The 21,965-nt window shown below is 48.6% G+C and overlaps 4 protein-coding genes across 4 annotated transcripts; 2 read left to right on the forward strand and 2 right to left on the reverse strand.

Annotated features, from left to right (window-relative positions):
- Window positions 1-417: 417 nt before the first annotated feature.
- Window positions 418-1,644, reverse strand: FPOAC1_009061 (uncharacterized protein; the record flags this gene model as incomplete). The annotated part of the gene is made up of 1 exon (XM_044853491.1): window positions 418-1,644. The coding sequence occupies one exon, from the start codon at window positions 1,642-1,644 to the stop codon at window positions 418-420; it is 1,227 nt and encodes a 408-aa protein (XP_044706161.1).
- A 3,918-nt stretch (window positions 1,645-5,562) lies between these two features.
- FPOAC1_009062 (uncharacterized protein) lies at window positions 5,563-6,230 on the reverse strand (the record flags this gene model as incomplete). Its single annotated transcript, XM_044853492.1, has 3 exons — window positions 5,563-6,084; window positions 6,134-6,141; window positions 6,200-6,230. The coding sequence occupies 3 exons, from the start codon at window positions 6,228-6,230 to the stop codon at window positions 5,563-5,565; spliced, it is 561 nt and encodes a 186-aa protein (XP_044706162.1).
- A 1,023-nt stretch (window positions 6,231-7,253) lies between these two features.
- On the forward strand, window positions 7,254-18,973 carry FPOAC1_009063 (uncharacterized protein; the record flags this gene model as incomplete). The annotated part of the gene is made up of 4 exons (XM_044853493.1): window positions 7,254-7,308; window positions 7,401-17,147; window positions 17,199-18,235; window positions 18,287-18,973. 4 exons carry the CDS (start codon window positions 7,254-7,256, stop codon window positions 18,971-18,973), a joined length of 11,526 nt encoding a protein of 3,841 aa, XP_044706163.1.
- A 660-nt stretch (window positions 18,974-19,633) lies between these two features.
- FPOAC1_009064 (uncharacterized protein) lies at window positions 19,634-21,917 on the forward strand (the record flags this gene model as incomplete). The annotated part of the gene is made up of 5 exons (XM_044853494.1): window positions 19,634-19,744; window positions 19,792-20,298; window positions 20,347-21,060; window positions 21,113-21,709; window positions 21,759-21,917. 5 exons carry the CDS (start codon window positions 19,634-19,636, stop codon window positions 21,915-21,917), a joined length of 2,088 nt encoding a protein of 695 aa, XP_044706164.1.
- Between the last annotated feature and the right edge of the window lie 48 nt (window positions 21,918-21,965).

The raw sequence follows: 21,965 nt of genomic DNA on the forward strand, positions 1-21,965 counted from the left end.
GTACATGGCTGTAAATAATCTAGTAATTTGTATATATTTCAATCTATTTTCAGCAGAATATGAAACCAAATACCCGCTATGTTTCTTAACCAACTACGGCTTCCATTACACGGTTTCACAATTCTTGTGCTATATAATCTTTGCACCAAAGTCGCCATTCACTATTAGCCATACTTCGCGAACTCAATTATGGAACTAGCCTGTGGTTATGAAGAAAAACTTTACATGGTAAGCGTCAATGTGCAGAGTGGGATAATGTTATGGGATAATGTTTTAAAAATGTTTCTTATTTGCAGCGTACAAGGAAAAGAAAATTTGAGAAGTAGAATGTAAAAATAAAAGTACCAATCCTAATAACGCCTGTCCATCCTTCATAATGCAAAAATCCTAATGGTTTTTAATTGGAAGAAATTGTGTTTAGGCAACATGACGCAGGGAGCGGCGCATGTTCCTCTTGCCTCGCTTGACACTCATGCTGATATCGGCACCTTGTCCGGGCGTACAAGTGACACCAGGGGAGAGTCCTTGAGATGGAGTCCAAGTACCACTGGCACAGCGCTGGAAAGACGAACCGCCAATGCAGTTCCACTCGCCCTCGGTCGTGCAGGCAGTTCCAGCAGCAAAACCACCACTTCCAGAACCAGAGTCACCGCCGTTGTTATCAGGCCCAGAGCCCCCATCAGAGCCGGAGCCTTCGTCGGCGCTGTTGTCAGGAGTCCCGGGGGCAGCGGGAGTCTCGGGTGCTTGAGTAGCAGAAGGCTGTGAAGCAGCAGGCTGAGAAACAGTGATAAAAGCACCACCAGGGATCTCGGGAGCACCGCTGGATCCATCGCCAGAGCCAGGAGCAGGAGGTGGGGTGACGGATGGCTGGGTTGGCTGAGAACCAGCGTCGGTAGTCGGAGCGGCGGCAGGTGCAGAAGGTTCAGGATCACTCCCGCTAGGTCCACCATCGGAACTACCGTCGCCAGAACCAGAGCCGGCAGCTTGGCATCCCGTTCCCTTGGGAGGATCAAGCTTGCTCTTGAGCTTGCTTACGGACTTTCCGGGGTTGGGGAATGCAAGATCCGTGTCAGCGAGGGTCTCGCATTTGTTACCGATGTTAGCAACAAACATATCGGGGAGGGAGTCCAGATAACCCTCAGAGCCGCCCTGGCCCTCAATATTGACCGCGGCACAGTTCATGTACATCTCGCGGTTGCCGACGTGGTTGAACCAGGTCCATGCCAGGACGTAGTCGCCAGCAGCCAGTTCTTCGGGAATCTTGAAGTCATACTTGTCAGGGTTTTCAGCATTGGCATTCTCGGGGTAGTTGCCGGCTTGATTCTTCGCAGGGCATCCACCCTCGATAGAGTGTATGACCTTCCAGACAGAGTCTTTAGTGGGATTCTTGTCGGTAGTGAGGGAGACTTGGCATGAGCCGCCACCGTGAACGGCTGAGCCGATGAACGAGAGTTGCTGAGTGCTGCCAGCCTTATAACTGTTGGTTGATGCACCATCGTTGACTGCTCCCTTGCAGGGAAAGTCAGATCCATCGTCCTTGAGAGGACTGTTGTTAGGACCTCCATAAGGTTTAGGGTTGGCCATAAGCATGTGAGCACTGGCGTAGGAAGCCAAAGTGGCAATGGTGAAAGCCTTCGTGAACATTTTGAATGAGGGGGTAAATCTAAACGTTCCAGACGATAGATTTGATGTTCAGGTTGTGAGATTGTCGTCAAGACAAAATCGAGTGTTATGGGTATAGGACTGAAGAGTCGTAGCTCGATTGTTGTGTATGTGAATGAAGGATCGAATTGCACCAGGCAATACGTGAATGTCGTCGAGACAGGTGAAAGGACTAGCCTTTGGAAAGAAAGAAGAAGGAATGGAAGTGTCGTTGAGACAATCTCACTTGAAGGACTGGCTGGAGACTTTTGAAGTCGTTGGTGATAAAGGAGGATGATACGGGGGAGGGGAGGACGTCTTATATGGACTTCAGTCCACGCAATGGACTGGCTCTCGACGCTTCGAGAGCAGACAGAGAGGCAAGGGGAAATCGCAAGCAGGAGAAACATCCGCGAACGGACATAGCCGCATGCACCTCAGAGGCGATCATGGTGGACCAGAAGTCCATAAGGTCAGGGAAGCAATAACTTCTAGTCAGCTGGCACAGCCACTCAGAATTCTTTAATGCCCTTGTTGAGCTTTGTTTCGAAGCAAGCGGAGGCATTAGGGCCGCAAGACTAAGAGACGATTTGCAGCGGGCGACCCATGATAGGCTGATGACAATGTTTCAAGACTAATCTGGTCACTAAACAACAGTGTGAGTGGAATAGACCCATGTAAACCCCAGAGAAAAGACGTGGTTGAAGCCCCTGACTAGCGATTCAAGTGTTTGCTAGGGACCTGTCACTGTCCTGCCTGAAAGAGAAAATCCGTATTATAGAAGGCAGCAACAAGGGACCGTCTGTTGTCTCCCTTGTTCAGCTGCAAGGCCATACCCTTGTCCTGCTTATTGAAGTACCTCCTTGTATTACAAGACATTCAGCATGCCTTGCAATCGCTATTCAATGCCGTCAGCTCTAGCGTAGGCCGCCCATTGTGGCAAAGGAGCTTAGTCGGTGAAGTAAGGACTGGGAGAAGACTTTGGTGGTTGGGGCGCAAGGGATCCAGTTGAGCGGCCACCAATAGGGCCCTGTCGAACCGAGTGCTCGGAAAAGTCGTTGGCTGCAACATGGGTATTTGAGCAACCTTGCTTCCAACGTCATCTTATGGAGCACAACAGACTTGGTTTCTATCCTTTTGCTTTGATGCGTAATATTGCCATCCCTTCCTGAAAGATCCTTCTGGTTATTTGCTCTGTGTGATCTGTCGCAAGAAGGATTTAGCAATAACATATGGTATCCATCAAGTCATCTGTCCCAATGATCTGAGCACATTGTCGAGTCAATGCATTGTTCCGACAGTCATGACATCCCCTGCATAACGATCCGTCGTGCTGGGCCATCCATTACGAAGAATCCAGTCCTTGGAAGCGGGGTCTAGATGCCAATCAGGGGGCAATGACAGGGATATAAGGCTGAGTGACAGGGGTCATGCCAGGCGAAGGTGTCCAAGGGGATTAGTGGCTGAAGAGCCCAGAACCAGTCGGCTGTCGCATTCTTGCCAAGACTCAAACAATTATCCAGAATGAGATAAGCCAGCCATCAAGAGGAATCTCGTAAAGAACCAGTGCTGCGCACGGAAACACCGCTTGGTCCCAAGTTCTCATGAAAGCTGTGATGAGATATCTAGCAGCCCATGACCTTGTAAATTGATGCGACTTGAGACTACTGTTAACAACGGCACAGATCCGGGCAGCGTGGTCTACTATTGCCATCGTATAGGGCGTTCTGGAGGCCTGCCTTCTTGAGTAATCCCCTGAACGATCGCCTTCGTATCCAGGGGTGCAGGTGCAGATCTTGAGCAGGGCAAAATCTTTCACGCGTGGTCAAAAAGACCTCAATCGAGTTAGAGAGTACATATCTCCTAATACTCCTACTTCTTTGGGCTCCGTCTCCGGGTGATAGACTTTAACAGCAGGGGGCCGTCCCTTGGGCTTGCGTAGTCCTGTGGACAGTTTCTTCGTTTGTATTCCTCTCTAGTGAAACTGTGCCTGTTTCACAACTTGCGTTCATGGTGAATAAGAGTTGTGACAAACCAATCACGGGTAAAAGGTTTCATTCAAAAGGTGTAGACACCTTGCATAAGTCGAGAATAAAGGCCTCATTGTGACTTTTGTTTCTGCAGGGAGCCATCCTCATGTTTCGGACTTTTGATGTTTTATTGTTTTGGTGTTGGTGTTTGGTGTTTGAGTGGGGTTGAATTGTTGGAAAAGGCTGGAAAGTCAGACAAGACTGCAAGCGGTAGGCGCCCGGAGGGTACCGAGCTCTTTCCATTTACAACGTGGCAAGCTGAAAGCAAGAGCCAAGACCAGTTACGACGATTGATAGGGTGGTTTGTTAGTGTCGGGTCTATCAGAGGCTTTCCAGTGCCTAGATCCTTTTGAGGCCAGTGTAAGATTAGTTGCCGCTCGCATCTGCTATAGAAGATGACCGCTAAATCAAAGAACAGCACGATTCGCCTCTTTATTGGACCTGTCTGGCGCATCATGACACTGGCGCCAGGTACAATTGTTTCCGGATTGGATGTAAGCAAGATATTGAAGATGCAGAGACATTAGTCTAATTTTTCTAGCTCTAGTGTCACTGACACCAATAGCGAGTTCTGTATAGTCGCTGGAATACCTTCACCGACTGTTGTTTCGATTGGGCAGCTTTAGGACATTTCTCGTGACTTTGACAACCTGCAGCCCGACCAACATGGAGGCCTGGGGAAGGCCAACTCGAACAAGGGTTGTCGTCTATCGACTATCGGACGAAACACGGTGTATCTATGGGTCGTATTTTTCAACGGAAATAATATGGAACCAAGATCAGGACCAGGGTTGTGCGAATTTTCCAAGTCCAGACGATCTTCGACTTGGCCTCGGCCGGGTTTGATATTCCGCATTAAAGCACCGACCATATTAATAACTCTCCATACAATATCCACGCAGCCACGCAATGGCCCAGTGCTGATCTTATCCAGGATCCTAAGTCGAAACAATCAATACTGGGCAAGGTTTTTTATAGTAGCCACGCAACTCTGTGGCGTGGAATTGTAGGAGGATTCTAAGTCATAGAAGGGGGTTTTTACCATCCCCTGGTTTTTGCGCAGGCAGGGTAATGCCTTAACCCGATTAGTTGAATGTTATTTCTATGTATAGGGCGCGCAAAAACCAGGGGATGGCAAGAACCCCCTTCTATGACTTACCTGTTACTCTTGACCCGGGCATTAAACGACATTAACCCAACAGAACCACTGCGAACTCTCAGCCACATTTCATATATATTACTCTTGTCAATTCGATTTCGCATTAGACTTCGAGGGATACCCATATCAACTCTTGTCAAAACTTTACCACTGGCCCAAGCTATCCGATTAGATAATCATTAACTTCAACTAACAACAAATATTCCATCATATTCCTTTTACCTGAAGGATTTGTTGTTGCAGCGTTTCGTCAACAGCCAAGTTCAATGCAACGCAAGCTTTAATTCCTTATCAAATTCATGACCAATATACTAAAATTAACATTTACACTCCAGCTCTCATCCATCGCCTTCATAGTTCATATTATCTCACCAAGAACTTCAGCCAATGTGCAGTTGACGCGTTCCAGCTTTCTGGGACGGCTTAACCGCCGATGACTTGACTCGTCCAATACTCTGACCACATGAGCTGGACGCTGTGTACACTGCTACGCTGTTTCTCTCTCTTTTTTTACGGGCCTGGGCGTTTGCACTGATTTGGAGGATAATCATTTGTCTATTTCATCCCCGTAGGGCTGTTGTCTATGAGGCCCACTGGCATTGCATTCGTGAACCATTCTATCGGTGCAACATCGCGACATCCTCTCACCGCCACCACCTCAAGTCTTACCATGCTGTAACCAAATAAGCGATCGACTGCTGGCATTTGTAAGGCGCTTGCAGAAACAGGCGTTTACCTCTGAGCCGTCATTGGCAGCTTTCTAAGACTTCTACAGTATCCATCGTCAGTATTGTGCACGTATAGGAACATGGCATGGGTCGACTTACATTCATCGAAAGCCAATCCGCCCCGGGTCCAGTTCCGCATTTTGGTCTTTCGAAACTCCTCAAAGTCCCATTCGCGCTTCTCAAGGTACTTGGGTGAGTTAAAAACGTAGACGGTCGTTTCCTTGATTTCACCCTCGTCGCTGACAGTGCCGTCTCTGTTGAGCAACTTAACTTTGACCTTTTCCTTGTCATACTCAGACCCCTCGAACGTGTCAAGCTTGCTCATGTTGGCATCCGTGAGACCAGTTGCGTAAACCCCACGAACACTATGGCCCTTCTCAGCCACAACACCAGGATAATCTGCATGTCGAACCCGATGGCGACAGTAACCCTCGAGAATTGCCGGAGTGAATGTATGCAAATCCTTGATGACCTGGTGAGGGTTATTGTGACCATAGCAAACAGTGAAGAAGACCTCGGGGGCCATCTATCATGATATGTTAGAATGTCGCACATAATGTCACGCATCAACATACCAAAGTACCTGTCATTTGCGTTAGCACACGGATTTCACACAGCTACAGTATTTACACCCGACTTACCGTAGAAAAAGGCAGTGTAGTCACCACTCATTGTATCACAAGTCTCTTATTGAACAAAGAGAGGCTATTGTTAGATGCGTTAGTTGATGACCTGGTGAATCCCGCACTAATGTGCCTACCCTATTCTTGTACGCTCGGGCTAGGATGCCCGTAAATGGAAGGGACAGCAATCAGTGGGGCGATCAGCGATCATGACAGGTACGCAATTTGATATATGCTGTGATTAATGCATGTTTGTACTTGTGCAATAAAAGATATTAAGTACATTGAAAGTGTTTGAGTTCATGCTTTACACCGAAAGGAAAGGAAGGAAAAAACCAATTACATATTGTCTTCTGCAAGTGCTTCTCCATCAACCATACTTCTGGGACTACGTGAGTGCCGAACGCCAATAGTCTAAATTTGGGCGGGAAGGGAAACAACTTTGAATTGGTGGTTTTTGGGTCAGCACCATTTAACCTTCTTATAGGCATTTATTGTGAGTGAATATCTTTCCCCTACCTAGTTGTAATATGTGTTCTAATATGTAGTGATGCACTCTTTGGACTTCGTTGCTGAGCAGAGGCAGATAAGATAAATGATTAGATAACAGGGCCATGGAGGCTCGACTTGGGAACAGCATTGTATGCAATTGGCTATTCATTATACGCTAATGCCGGTAAAACTTTAATACGGCCTTAGCGTCAGTGGAATTGGTGACCGCACCCCCCAGCTTAGTCGTTCTCGTAATTTTCAACGCGACGGCACTTTCACGTCTACGTCTACTTTCAAGCTTGTCTTGTGTACCAAGCACTCTAAATACACCAACATCCAGAACTCAACAAATCACCTCCTACACACTGCGCCTCACCACTCTTGCACACCCACCACAGGATATTCTCGAAATTCCTCAAACTAAAGATTTTCTAATTCGCCCCGTGACACTGTGGCGGATCGCGACAGGCAACCACGCAACTCAAAGCTCCTTACTCCATCTATAAAAAGGTCACCACCGAAACACTCCTCTCGCGAATGGCATATACAATCGCGTCAAGTGGACGCCGATAATGCAGCAATGTCGGGCACCACTATAGATGAAGTCGTAACTCGACTCAGCAACAGTGACATCGGTATGGTCTCCTGCGACACCACAACCCCTCCATGATTGCTGTCGCATGCTCTCCGTGATATCAAGATTGCTAATCAGTATGCTGTTTTATAGATGTGAGACTCAAGCTGGAAGCAGCAACTACGTTGCGCGATAGTTTGGACCACTATACCAGCGGCCAAATATACCCTCCTTTCCTGAAAAGATTGATGCCCGTCTTTATGGGCATTCTAAAAGGGCCATGCACTTTCCAAAGTAACTCACCTGAGCAGAAACTACGAATGGTCATCCTCGAAGTTCTGCACCGATTACCTACTCAACCCGCCCCTCCCGAGCCTTTCGAACCATACGCCGAAGAGACCGTCGACTTGTTAATGCAGCTTGTACGGACAGACAACGAAGAGAATGCAACGATATGTGTCAAGATAATATCGGATATCATGCGCCACCAACACAAGGCACTGCAAGGAAAGGTTCAGCCTTTCCTTACATTGATACAAGAGCTTTTCGAGCAGATGGAAAAGGTCGTCCGAGAGCAACTTGACAATGCTCCTCCCCATGCGCCATCACAACCCGGCGCACCTTCGACCCCTGGAAACTCACAGAACTTCCAATCGCCACGGCCAGGATCCCCGGTCGCTTCCGTCAACGAACTCGGAGCAGATCCCCAGCAACAAAACCGACCGCTGCTGAAGGGCATGCAGTCTTTCAAAGTTCTCTCCGAATGTCCCATTATTGTTGTATCGATCTTCCAGGTCTATCGAAATACGGTGCAGCAGAATGTCCGGAAATTTGTCCCTCTCATTCAGAATGTATTGTGCCTTCAAGCTTCAGCTCAGCAACAAGCGCATGCTGATGCTGCGGCTAAAGGTACAATTCATACCGGGGTGAGTCCTGCCATCAAGAACCGGGTGGCTTTCGCCGACTTTATTACTGCACAAGTCAAGACTATGAGCTTCTTGGCATATCTCCTTCGCCAATACGCTTCCCACCTAAATGATTTCCTGCCTCGACTGCCTGATATCGTCCTCCGGCTTCTGAAAGATTGTCCGAGAGAGAAGTCTGGCACACGCAAAGAACTTATAGTCGCTATTCGTCATATTATTAATTATAATTACCGCAAAATCTTCATTCCAAAGATCGATGAGCTTCTAGATGAGCGAACACTGACTGGAGATGGACTGACTGTGCATGAAACTATGCGGCCCCTGGCTTATAGTATGCTTGCTGATCTCATTCACCATGTCAGGGATTCTCTGAAGCCAGAACAAATCAGGAAGACTGTTGAGGTCTACACGAGGAACCTTCAAGACAACTTCCCCGGAACGAGCTTTCAGACTATGAGTGCCAAACTCCTCCTTAATATGGCCGAGTGTATTGCAAAGCTGCCCAACAAGGTCGATGCACGGCATTATCTTATCATGATCCTCAATGCTATCGCGGATAAATTTGCTGCCATGAACCGGCAGTACCCCAATGCCGTGAAGCTTTCAGCTCTTTATCGGGAACAGATGAAGGCTGGCACCCGGGAGACCTATCTGGCTGACCAGGACGGTCCTCCTGATTGGGACGAGACGGACATTTTCTCTGCGGTTCCGATTAAGACTTCGAACCCACGAGATCGCGGCGCCGATCCTGTTGTCGACAACAAATTTCTTTTCCGAAATTTGATGACAGGTCTCAAGAACACCTTTTACCAGTTGAGGACATGTAATGTCGGGTCACCCATCGATGCCCAGAATGCACCCACCCACTGGCAAGATGTATCGTATGGATTCACAGCCGAGGAGGTCAAGGTCATCATCAAGCTTTTCCGTGAAGGTGCCTATGTCTTCAGGTACTACGAGATTGAAAAGCCAGCGGCGGAGTCCCAATACATGTCGCCGGTAGAATACATGGCCAACTTCTACATGGTCTCGTGCAGCAAAGAGGAGAAGGACTTGCTTGAAACCTTTGCAACGGTATTCCATGCCATCGATCCCGCCACTTTCCATGAGGTATTCCAGCAAGAGATCCCGCGCCTTTACGACATGATATTTGAACACACGGCATTGTTGCACATTCCTCAGTTCTTCCTTGCTAGCGAGGCAACCTCTCCTAGCTTTTGCGGTATGCTCTTGCAATTTCTCATGGAACGAATCGACCAGGTCGGGTCTGCCGATGTCAAGAAGTCTTCTATATTGTTGAGGCTTTTCAAGCTCGCTTTTATGGCAGTCACCTTGTTTGCCAATCAAAATGAGCAGGTTCTACTACCCCATGTTGTCAACATTGTCACCAAGTCCATTGAGTTGTCGACAAAGGCAGAGGAGCCAATGAATTACTTCCTCCTCTTACGATCACTGTTCCGCAGCATTGGTGGCGGTAAATTCGAGCAACTGTATAAGCAAATTCTACCTCTGCTTGAAATGCTCTTGGATGTACTCAACAACCTTTTGATGGCCGCTCGAAAGCCATCTGAGCGTGATTTGTATGTGGAACTCTGCCTTACGGTCCCGGCACGACTCAGTCATTTGCTGCCGCACTTGAGCTTCCTCATGCGACCACTTGTTGTTGCGCTTCGTGCCGGGACAGACCTTGTTGGACAAGGCCTGCGAACGCTGGAATTGTGTGTTGATAATCTCACTGCGGATTACCTTGATCCTATCATGGCGCCTGTCATCGACGAGTTGATGACTGCCCTATTTGATCATCTTAAACCTCACCCATACAGCCACTTCCACGCACATACCACAATGAGGATTCTTGGCAAATTGGGCGGCAGGAATAGAAAGTTCATGACCGGAGCTGTGCCGCTTGCTTACAAGGAATACGCCGATGATCCTTCAGGTTTCGACCTTAGGCTGCTTGGTTCCAAAAAGGATAGAGCATTTCCCGCTGATATGGGCATTGACTTTGCCATTCAGAAGCTTACGGAATTTCCCAAGGCAACCAAGAACAATCACAACAAGCAGTATGATGGCTATTACAAGAAGCAAGCGTTACATTTGATTAAATCCCAACTCAAGCTGCGCATTGGCTATGATCAGCTTCCGGAAGATCTCCCACGCCTCGTGCGACTCCAGGCCGAAGACCTTGTAGCACGAAGGTATGAGATAAATTCTGCCAGCTTTGAGGTTTCTGATCGGGAGCGATCTATCCCGAAGAAAGAGTGCGAGGATCTAGTTGTGAAGCGACTTCTTAAGGCAATCATGTTTGCACATTCGTTCCCCGAGTTCAAGGATGAGGCGAGTGCTTTCTTATTGAACGTCTGTAAACACTTTGCAATCATCGAGGTTGGGAGGGCGTTGGTCGACTTGAAGCGAAACTTTAGCCCCTTTGACCCCAATGCTGGCGAGGGCCCTCTGCACATTGACACACGCAATCTTTCTGACGCAATTGTCGAGTCATTGGCCAGTGACCACCCAGACGTACGGGAGGCAGGTAAGAGTGCTATTCGGGAAATGTACGACTCCACAGCGATCATCTTCGGCTCGGAAAGCGACGTCGGCAAACTACCGTTCTTTAGCCACCTTAGCAGCACGTTCTGCCACAGCTGTTATGAAGAGGAATGGTTTACGAAGACTGGTGGTAGTCTGGGAATCAACTATTTGCTTACAGAGATTGACTTTGGCGACACTTGGATTGCTTCCAAGCAAACCGAGTTCATACGTGCTCTCATCTACGTCGTCAAGGACATGCCCCAAGATCTTCCTGAAAAGACACGCTGCTTGGCACAAACAAGTCTCGAGGTTCTTCTGAAGCGCATCACGAAGGACATCACGAAGGAGGATGCGCTGCCAATCACCCAGCAACCAGGTCAACCGCAAGGTGCTCCGCCCAAACAGCCCCGCCTCTCTCAGATCTGCCAGCAATTTGGAAATGATCTATATCACATGAACAAGCACGTTCGTGAAACCGCAAAACACTCACTGGAACTCGTCGCCAAGGCAGCAAACTGTGAGGTTTGGGAGCTCCTTGAATCCTGCAAGGACAAGATCCTTCAACCTATATTTGCTAAGCCACTGCGAGCGTTACCGTTCAGTATTCAGATCGGCTATATTAACGCCATGACGTACCATATGAGTTTGAAGAACGACTGGGTTCCATTCGATGAGAATCTAAATCGTCTTCTGATGGAGTCTTTGGCTTTGGCAGATGCCAGTGACGAATCTTTAGCGAATAAGCCTGCTGAATTTCGTACACATGAGCATATTGTCAACCTCCGGGTTTCATGTATCAAACTCCTCACAACTGCTATGACCTTTGAGGAATTTTCTAATCAACCCACAAAGACAAAAATTCTCGGAGTCTTTTTTAAGTGTCTGTACTCGGAGTCGAAGCCTACCATCACTGCGGCAAATGATGCGCTTAAGTCAGTTCTTTCGGTAGATAGGCGTCTCCCCAAAGAGCTTCTCCAAGGAGGATTGCGACCAGTGCTACAGAGTCTTTCAGATCCGAAACGCCTCAGTACGGCGGGGCTCGACAATCTGTCTAGATTACTGAAGCTGCTCACGTCGTATTTCAAGGTTGAAATAGGTGCTCGCTTACTTGAACAAATCGACTCGATTGTCGAGCCCAGTGCTTTGCAGCAAATATCCTTCAGCTTTTTTGATCAACATCCTCAGATGAAGATCATTACCGCCATTCTCAACATCTTCCACTTGCTCCCTGCACCCGCCGAAGCCTTTAAGGAACGCTTGATCGATTGCTTCCTCGGACTGGAAGAAAAGCTGCGCCGGACTCAGCTCAGTCCATTTCGTCTTCCCATCTACAGGTACATGAATCGATACCCAAAGGAGATCTGGACATACCTCTTTGGCAAAGTGGAAGATCTCAAGTATGGTCGACTATTGGCCCAGGTTCTGGGCCACCCTGACAGCCAGGCTCTGCGAGAGGTAGCAGTCGAGAACGTTGATAGTCTCATTACCCGCTGCAACGAGTTGATAAACCAGAGCAACGAGGCCAAGTTTATTGCAATGGTCAACGCGATCCACATATTTGAGTCTCTCAGTCACTTCTCTAGTGCGGAGAAATGGATGGACAAGAAGGAGCATCTCGACTGGCTCAAGAACATCGGCAAAGAACTAGAGAAACATCTCCGCCAGCATACCCTTCCAGCTCATCTCCGATTGCCAGCTTACCAGGCAGCCGAGCAGCTCATGACCATTCTTGTCAAGTCACTGGAGAGGGCGCCAAAAGAATTGGATCCTCTTTTCAATCTGATTGAATGCGTTACTTCGGATGAGCTTCGCATTACGCAAGAGTTATTCTCTTTCATTTATAGGAGAATTATCTGCAATGACGCGATTGACTTCTGGAAAACGACAGTACTTCGCTGTCTAGATACCTATTCTGGCAAAACTGCATCAAACAAGATGAAGTACTTTTTGTTGCATTACATTGTCAACCCAATTGTTGCAATGGATGTCATGCGCAACTGGAACCATCTTGACCAGAACAAGAGCCCTCGACTTATGGATAGATCTGTTATTGACGCAGTCAGCAGCAAAATTTGGAAGGTCCATCCGGAGATGACGATGGATGACCAGGCGCAGCCTGGCATCGACCATACGCGCTACGAGGTATTGCAGCTTTCTGCCATGTTGGTCAAGTACTATCATACCCCTCTCCAAGATGCAAGAAAGGACATCATCAAGTTTGGTTGGACCTTTATCCGCCTAGAGGACGTGATCAACAAGCACGCCGCGTATGTGGTCATCGGCTACTTCATCGCGCACTACGAAACCCCTCCAAAGATTGTGACTCAGGTATATCTCTCGCTCCTGAAGGCCAATCAAAACGAAGGCCGAGCTTTGGTAACACAAGCCTTGGAACTTATCGCGCCTATGTTGCCAAAGCGATGTGGAACTGGCCAGAACAATCAGTATGCGCCATGGGCAGTTGCGCCTCGCCGCATCCTGGCAGACGAAGGACAAAACGCACAGCAGATGACGAGCATCTTCCATTTCCTCGTCCGACACCCAGATCTTTTCTATGTGGCTCGTGACAAATACATCACCTTAATGATTAGCTCGTTGCGGAAACTTGCCACGCCACAGAATGCATCTCATGAGTCAAAAAGACTTTGTCTTAACATGATGTGGCTTATCTGGTTGTGGGAGGAACGAAGAGTTGAAGGGAAATCATCAACGTCTGACACAAGAGCTCTTTCTAAATCTCCCAACACCAAGAAGAGGAAACTGGAAGCGGAGCAAGTGAACGCTCCTTCTCAGCCACAACGTGCCGAGTACGAGATCCCACCTCTGTTCCGAACTAAGATGATCAAGTATCTGGTCGAATTCATTGCTCAGCTGAACGAGCGCTATGAGCTTCCTTCAGCCAAGCCCCGGGATCAAGTCTCGTCGTCAATCCCCCCCGTCCCATTGGCGTTGACCGATCTGTGCAAGAAGGCTATGGAGCTGCTTTACAATCTGGTACAGCCTCAGTATTGGGGCGACCTCGAACTGGACCTCTTCCCCAATGTCACACATGTGATTTTGGCAAGCGAGCGAACCCAGACTATCCTTACTGCCGATCCTTCTGACAAGGAGAAATTCGATGAAAAGTTCCTCACCAACATCATTAACACCCTCCAGGTTGTTCGTATTGTACTCAACGCAAAGGAGGACGAATGGATCCAGAAAAATATGCCATCTATCCAAAAGGTTTTGGAAAAATGTCTCAAGTCGGAAAACCCTGAAATTCAGGATTGCCTCCATCTTTCTGACAAGAAGTTTGACGACGGTCGTGAGCTACGATCGATCGTTAAGCGTATCCTGGATTCTGTACCTGACGATACTCCTATGGAAGACGCGGATGCTGATGGCGAGACCGAGACACAGACATCAGAGATCGTCGCTTACCTGTCCCAGCTTGCGACGGAAGCAATGAACAGCAGTAACTATACATCTGGCGTGAGCATTCTTTGGTCGCTTGGCCAACGAAAGCCCAATGTCATCGATCAGCACATTGCATCTCTCATGAAGGCACTTCAATCGAAGCATGCCAAAGAGCACGTGCAGCATTACAACGCGGTTGCAAGCCAAGCTGCTGGTGTGAACAATAGGAACCAGGACCCTAACACTCCGAGTGGAGAAATGTCTGCTTATGACCTCGAAATCCAGACAAAGATCATGATCAAGGAGATACAGGTTGTTGCTCTTCGGATGGAGGTTCTAGGTGACTCTCGTCGACCTTTCCTCAGCGTCCTCGCAACTCTAGTGGAAAAGTCCATGTCGATCGAGCTATGCGAAGAGATCTTGAACATGGTTGAGGGATGGGTATTCCGTTCAGAAGGAACATGGCCAACTCTTAAGGAGAAGACGGCCGTTCTTCACAAGATGCTATCCTTCGAGCACCGACAAGACCCAACCATGCTATCCAAGTTCCTGGACCTCGTTATTCGCATCTACGAGGACCCCAAAATCACTCGCACTGAACTCACAGTTCGTATGGAGCATGCATTCCTTATCGGCACCCGTGCAGCAGACGTCGATATGCGTAACCGCTTCATGGCTATCTTTGACAAGAGTTTATCCAAATCGGCCAGCGCACGTCTATCCTATGTTCTCACCTCTCAGAACTGGGATACACTGTCCGACTCCTACTGGCTTGCCCAAGCCAGTCATTTGTTGCTAGGTGCTGTTGAGACGAATGCCAGCATTCAGCTCTACCAGTCTGACTTCAAGACACTGCCGATCTCTCGCTTACTGACCACCTTCACAAAGGAAATGGAGGCTCGAGAGCCTGCTACCATCATCGATGACAAGTTCGAGTCGTTTATGGCAAGTCATCGCCGCTTCATGGTGGAACTCGGCGATATCAAAGTGAGGGACGTCATCGAGCCTTTAGCACAGCTCCAGCACGTCGATTCTCAACTTGCTCACAATCTCTGGGTGACTCTTTTCCCAATCTATTGGTCGTCTGTTGCAAAGGATGACCGAGTTGATCTGGAGCGTGGTATTGTAGCCCTTCTCACCAAGGACTACCACAGTCGCCAAATTGATAAACGCCCCAATGTTATCCAGTCCATCCTTGATGGCGCTGCCAAGACTTGGCCCGAATGCAAGATTCCACCACATGTGCTTAAATACGAGGCAAAGACCTACGATGCCTGGTACACTGCCTTGGTCCAGCTGGAGAACGCCGCCATCAAACCTCAGGTAGAGTCCGCTGCTGTTCGCGAAAGCAACCTCGACGCCCTTGTTGAGCTGTACGCCTCGCTCCAGGAGGATGATCTGTTCTATGGTACGTGGAGGCGACGATGCCAGTTCGTCGAAACCAATGCTGCTCTTTCTTATGAACAAAACGGCATGTGGGACAAGGCTCAGAAGCTGTATGAAAATGCTCAAATTAAGGCCAGAACAGGCGTAATACCATTTTCTCAAGCTGAGTACATGCTCTGGGAGGACCACTGGGTTCTGTGTGCTCAAAAGCTACAGCAGTGGGAAATCCTCCAAGATTTTGCCAAGCATGAAAACTTCCAGGACCTTCTACTCGAGTGTGCTTGGCGAAACACGGATATGTGGCAGGACGAGCAACACCGGGAGGCCTTGGACAACATTATCAAGGGAGTCATGGACGCTCCAACGCCTCGTAGAGCCTTCTTCCAATCCTTCATGTCACTTCTCAAATTCCACAACGGCCAGGAGCCCACCACCGATTTCGCACGTGTTTGCGATGAAGCAATCCAGCTGTCAATTCGCAAGTGGCACCAGCTGCCTGAGCGCCTGACAAACGCTCATGTTCCTCTTCTCCAAAACTTCCAGCAACTGGTTGAGCTTCATGATGCTAGCGTCATCTGCCAGAGTCTTGCAAACACCAATCAAAGCAACTTGGATGTCAAATCTGGCGAGCTTAAATTGCTCCTCGGTGCTTGGCGTGATCGTCTACCTAATGTTTGGGATGATATCACTGCTTGGCAAGACCTCGTCACTTGGAGACAACATATCTTCAGCCTCATCAACCAGACATATCTCCAGTTGCTGCCTCAACAGGGCGCGCAAAACGCTGGAGGAGCAAGCTCTTTTGCTTACCGTGGTTACCACGAGACTGCCTGGATAATCAACAGATTCGCCCACGTTGCTCGCAAGCATAATCTTCCCGAGGTTTGCATCAACCAGCTGAGCCGCATCTACACCCTTCCGAATATTGAGATTCAAGAAGCTTTCTTGAAGCTTCGCGAACAAGCCAAGTGCCATTATGAAAACCCAGAAGAGCTATCCAGCGGTTTGGATGTAATCAACAACACGAACCTCAACTATTTTAGCCCGCCACAAAAGGCGGAGTTTTACACTCTAAAGGGAATGTTCTTGGAGAAACTCAAACAGAAGGACGAGGCCGATTCGGCATACGGAACGGCGTTGTATTTCGACATCGGTGCTGCAAAGGCCTGGGCCGAATGGGGTTACTTCAACGACCGCAAGTTCAAGGAAGACCCCACCGATCTCAACGCGGCGCGACAAGCTCTCACCTCATACCTGCAAGCCGCAGGAAGCTACAAGAACGCTAAATCTCGAAAGCTTCTTGCAAGAATCCTGTGGCTTCTCAGTTTGGATGATTCCAAGGGCACTATCGCAATGGGCTTCGATGACTTCAAGGGCGAAACACCTGTATGGTACTGGATTACCTTTATCCAGCAACTGATCACAGGTCTCGGCCACAAGGAAGCGCCCCGCGTCTTCCAACTCCTTCTGAAGATTGCCAAATCCTATCCTCAGGCCCTGTACTTCCAGCTCCGAACTAACCGTGAGGATCTGCTTGTCATCAAGAAGAACCAGGAAGCCAGAGATAGAAGCGCACGACAACGCGCGCAATCGACTGTTTCCAATGGAAAGGCGAGCGCGTCTCCGTCCTTGACCAAGCAGGAACCCCCTAGACCTGGTACATCATCGTCTCGGCCAGGAACTGCTAATGCGGCTGAAGGCACAACAGTCAAGGCTGAGGGTGAAGCTGGTGGCAACGCAGCCGGCACGCCAGCACCTGCCAACGGACAAGCTCCTGATCCCTCAAAGGTTGCACCTAAACCGCCAGCTCAACCTGGACAGCCCGTACAAACCCAGAAGAAGCCCCCGTGGGAGTACACTGAAGAGGTCATGTCAGTCCTCAAGACGGCTTTCCCTCTGTTGGCACTCTCGATGGAAACAATGGTAGACCAGATCCAAAAGAACTTCAAGTGCCCTCCCGACGAGGACGCTTACCGACTAATCGTTGCATTGCTCAACGATGCTCTGGCCTATGTCAGCCGAACACCCCCCTCTTTTGCCAAGAACGTTAAGCTTCCGGCAGCGACCGAAACCAACATTACTCGTTTCGCTGAAACGATCCTGCCAAGTCACATCAAGAAGTCGTTCGAGGCAGATTTCGTCACGGTTAAGCCTACAATGTACGAGTACATCTACAAGTTGCGCCGTTGGCGAAATAAGTTTGAGGAGAAGCTGGACCACAGAGTGCCTCGTGCTTCACTTGAAAACTTCTCGCCCCATCTAAGTGAGTTCAGATATGGCAAGTTTGATGAGGTAGAGGTCCCCGGACAATACTTGCAGCACAAAGATAAGAACCAGGACTTCATTCGCATTGACCGCTTCCTGCCCAATATCGATCTTGTTCGGTCCATCAGCGCCTCTTACCGCCGTATCAAGATGCGCGGACACGATGGAAGCATCCACACATGGGCCATCCAGCACCCTGCAGCTCGTCACTGCCGACGAGAGGAGCGCATCTTGCAACTTTTCCGCTCACTCAACCAGACGTTGGGGCGCAAGAAGGAGAGCCGACGTCGCGATTTGCAGTTCACTATACCGATCATGGTTCCATTCGCACCGCACATCCGACTTGTCCAGGAAGACACCTCCTACACTACACTGCAGGGGGTGTATGAGGATCATTGCCGAAACATGGGTATGTCAAAGGATGACCCTGTACTGTTTACTATGGAGAAGCTTCGAGGTGCGCTCGAGAGCAAGAGCTCGGTAAGTCTTTTAAGAAGCCATGGTTATTTCACGGCCACTGACAAGCAGCAGAACAAACCTGAGCAGGCAGCAACAGCCCGGTTGGAGGTCTTCAACGCAATTCAAGAGAAATGGGTTCCATCCACGGTGGCAATCGAGTATTTCCAGAAGGTGTTCCCACAATTCGCAGAGTTCTGGCTGTTCCGTCGCCAGTTCTCGTACCAGCTTGCGGCGTTGACATTCATCACATACATCATGTACATGCACAACCGATACCCGCAAAAGATCAACATCTCTAGGGCCACGGGTAAGGTTTGGGGAAGTGAAATGATGTCCTACATGAGCGCCAACAAGCCCTTTTTCCACAACCCGGAGCCGGTGCCTTTCCGACTCACGCCCAACCTTCAAACATTGATGGGACCTCTTGCCACTGAAGGCATCTTTGCATGTTCCTTGATGGCTATTGCGCGATGCTTGACGGAGCCTGAGTACGAATTGGAGCACGCCCTGACTCTGCTTGTGCGTGATGAGATGCTATTCTGGTTTACGGGCAGCCACAGGAATGGAGTTATTACGGAGAGCCAACTGCGAGATTCTGTGCAGGTCAACAGCGACTCGATTGTCAAGCGGGCAATCAGCCTGGCCCACAGTCCCGTTGGCAACTTGCCTGCGAACCAGACAGTGATTGACGCCATTGCCAAGGCTGTTAACCCTATGAACTTGGCACAATGCGATGCTTTATGGATGCCATATCTATAAGTATAAGGGGTACGATTATATTCATCTTATGATGGGAGGAAATGGATAATAGACGTGTTGAGGGCTGGCATGGTCTTTGACTTTGAGCATGGCGTTGGGGGGTTTTGGGAGATGCTTGTACGATATTATTGCAAAGGCTGAGACAACTAGGAAAAGTTGAGCATGACAAGCAAGGACCGTTGCAGTTGTTACTTTTAGACTGCCGGCAGATAAACAAGTATATATTGTTATTTCTGTTTAATAATTCAATTTCTAATCCATCAATTTGCTGGATATGGGTGGTGATGATATAACAAGTGACCTTGATAAGTTTCCCCACAAACCTCGGCTCAGGAGCGAAGCTTGTCATGCATCATTTTTGAGATCGACAAGCAAGTCTAGGCGATTTGCGTGCCACAGCGCAGCTCAGCCCAGTTTAACTATGTAGGTACTGTAACTAACGTTAAGGGGATGAATATGTAGGCAAGGAATAGCTGAACCCCGCACGATAAAGACGGTCTTGTTGGTCAAGTTACCTCGGGTTACGCCTCTATAAAGTACAGGGCTTCAAATAATCCCACTATTCATTTTTTCTCTGTTCAAGTTTGTTGTTGTGATATAAAGTCATCTTACTGTGTTTTCGTATAAGCAAGTTGACAGGTTCAAAGACAAGCTACTACAATGGATCTGACAAAGGTACCACGAAAAGTCTGGGAACATCCTAATCCTAAAAGCACAGCAATGTGGGCTTTTATGCAGGATGCAAACAGAATCCATGGTCTCAATCTCAAGGTATAAACACAGTCCTCTTGACAAATAGTGATACTGACAAGTTCTAGACCTTCAACGACTTATACGACTGGTCCTGCTCTAAGCGAAGTGACTTTTACGCCCAGCTTTGGACTTCACAGAAATGGATTCACGAAGGATCATACTCATACGTTGTCGATGAGTCAATTCCCATCACCAAACTTCCTACGTGGTTCCCCGGTATCCGCCTCAACTACGCCGAGAACCTCCTCTGGACACAAGGCAATGCGCCAGGCGAGCGCTCAACTCTTCACAAAGAGGACGACACCATTGCTATCACAGAAGTCCGCGAGGGCAATTCGTCTGTAAAGAATGTTACTTGGGGAGAGCTTCGCCAGAGAGTGGCTAGGACAGCAAGTGCGTTGAAGCAGAGAGGCATGGAGAAGGGAGATCGAGTTGTTATAGTCGGGGCACACGCTGTTGAGACATGTGTTGTGTTTCTGGCTACGACTTGGCTTGGGGGTTTGTTTAGTAGCAGCTCGACTGATATGGGCGTTGGAGGTCTTCTGCAAAGAACTGTTCAGATCGATCCCAAGGTAAGTTTCTCTGTAACCAGAATTGATACTGAGATGCTGACTTGGTAGTTTGTTTTCTTCGATGATGGCGCTCTGTACAACGGCAAAGTCATTGATCTTCGCGACAAGATCAAGGGCGTGGCTGAAGGAATGAAGGAGTGTCCTTCTTTCAAAGGAGTGATTGTCGTTCAACGCTTTGACACTGCTCAAGACACTTCTAGTATTCCGAATACACAGCGTCTTGAATCCTTTCTCTCCTCAGCATCTTCAACACCGCCACCTATCGAGAGAGTAGACTTCCAGGATCCAATGGTAGTTTACTATTCTTCTGGAACTACGGGAACACCCAAGGCCATCGTTCACGGTGTCGGTCCTATTCTTGTTTCCGTCGCCAAAGAGGGTGTTCTTCATCGCGAACTCACGCACAAGGATGTGGCGCTTCAGTACACGACGACGGGCTGGATCATGTACCTTGCCAGTGTCACGAGACTCGCCTTTGGCGGGAGAACTGTGTTTTATGATGGTTCACCATTTGCACCGGATCGATCTGTCTTGTTGAGAATCGTGGAAGAGCAGAAAGTCACGAATTTGGGTATCTCTCCAAGGTGGCTGGGTGAACTTATGAAAGAGGGTATTGTTCCTCAAAAGGAAGCCGACTTAAGCAGTCTCACGGCTGTTTTGAGCACGGGGATGGTATTGAAGGAACAGGTCTTTGAATGGTTCTACGACGGGGCTTTCCCCAATCATATCAAGCTCGCCAACTTTTCAGGTGGTACGGATATCGTAAGTCTTCTATTGCCCTGGAATATCTACACAACTAACTTTGTCTCCTCAGGCCGCCTGCTTTGTTATGGAGAATCCCCTATGCCCTATCTACGCTGGTGGTTGTCCTGGAAGAGTCATTGGCACTCCTATGGCCATATACCCATCTTCAGCTGATCTAACAAAACCAATATTCCCAGTCCCAGACGGCGAGCCAGGAGATTTGGTCGGAATAGCGGCATTCCCAAATGTACCTCTCTATCTGTGGAACGACACGAGTCCCGCTCCAGGTAAAAAGTACACCTCCGCCTACTTTGACCGATTCCCTGGCGTGTGGTCACAGGGTGATTTTGCAGCAGTCCATCCAAAGACTGGGCATATCCATATCCTCGGTCGTTCTGATGGTGTTTTGAATCCGAGCGGTATTCGCTTTGGAAGTGCGGATATCTACGCTGTGCTTGAGGGCGGATTTGCGAAGGAGGTCACCGAGAGTCTTTGTGTAGGCCAGAGACGACCGCAGGATCATGATGAGAGTGTTGTTTTGTTCTTACTGATGAAACCTGGCGTCAAGTTTACGGCTGAGCTTGCAAACAACATCCGAGAGAGAATTGCCAACGACTTGACCAAGAGACATGTGCCCAAGTACATCTTTGAGGTACCTGATATTCCGGTAAGTATTCAGTCTTGGGTCATATACATGATATCTAACAATGATGCAGACGACTGTCAATGGCAAAAAGGTCGAGTTACCTGTCAAGCAAATCATTTCTGGAAGTAATATCAAGCCAAGCGGGACATTGTTAAACCCCGAGAGTCTGGACTATTACTATCAGTTTCAAAAGATCGAAGAGGTCGAGCAGGTTCGAGCAAAGTTGTAGATGGAATTCATATACAGAGAAGGGGATGGAATTAAGGGTATACTATAC

This window comes from Fusarium poae, chromosome 3 (genome assembly GCF_019609905.1).
Source record: "Fusarium poae strain DAOMC 252244 chromosome 3, whole genome shotgun sequence".
Lineage (NCBI taxonomy): Eukaryota > Fungi > Ascomycota > Sordariomycetes > Hypocreales > Nectriaceae > Fusarium > Fusarium poae.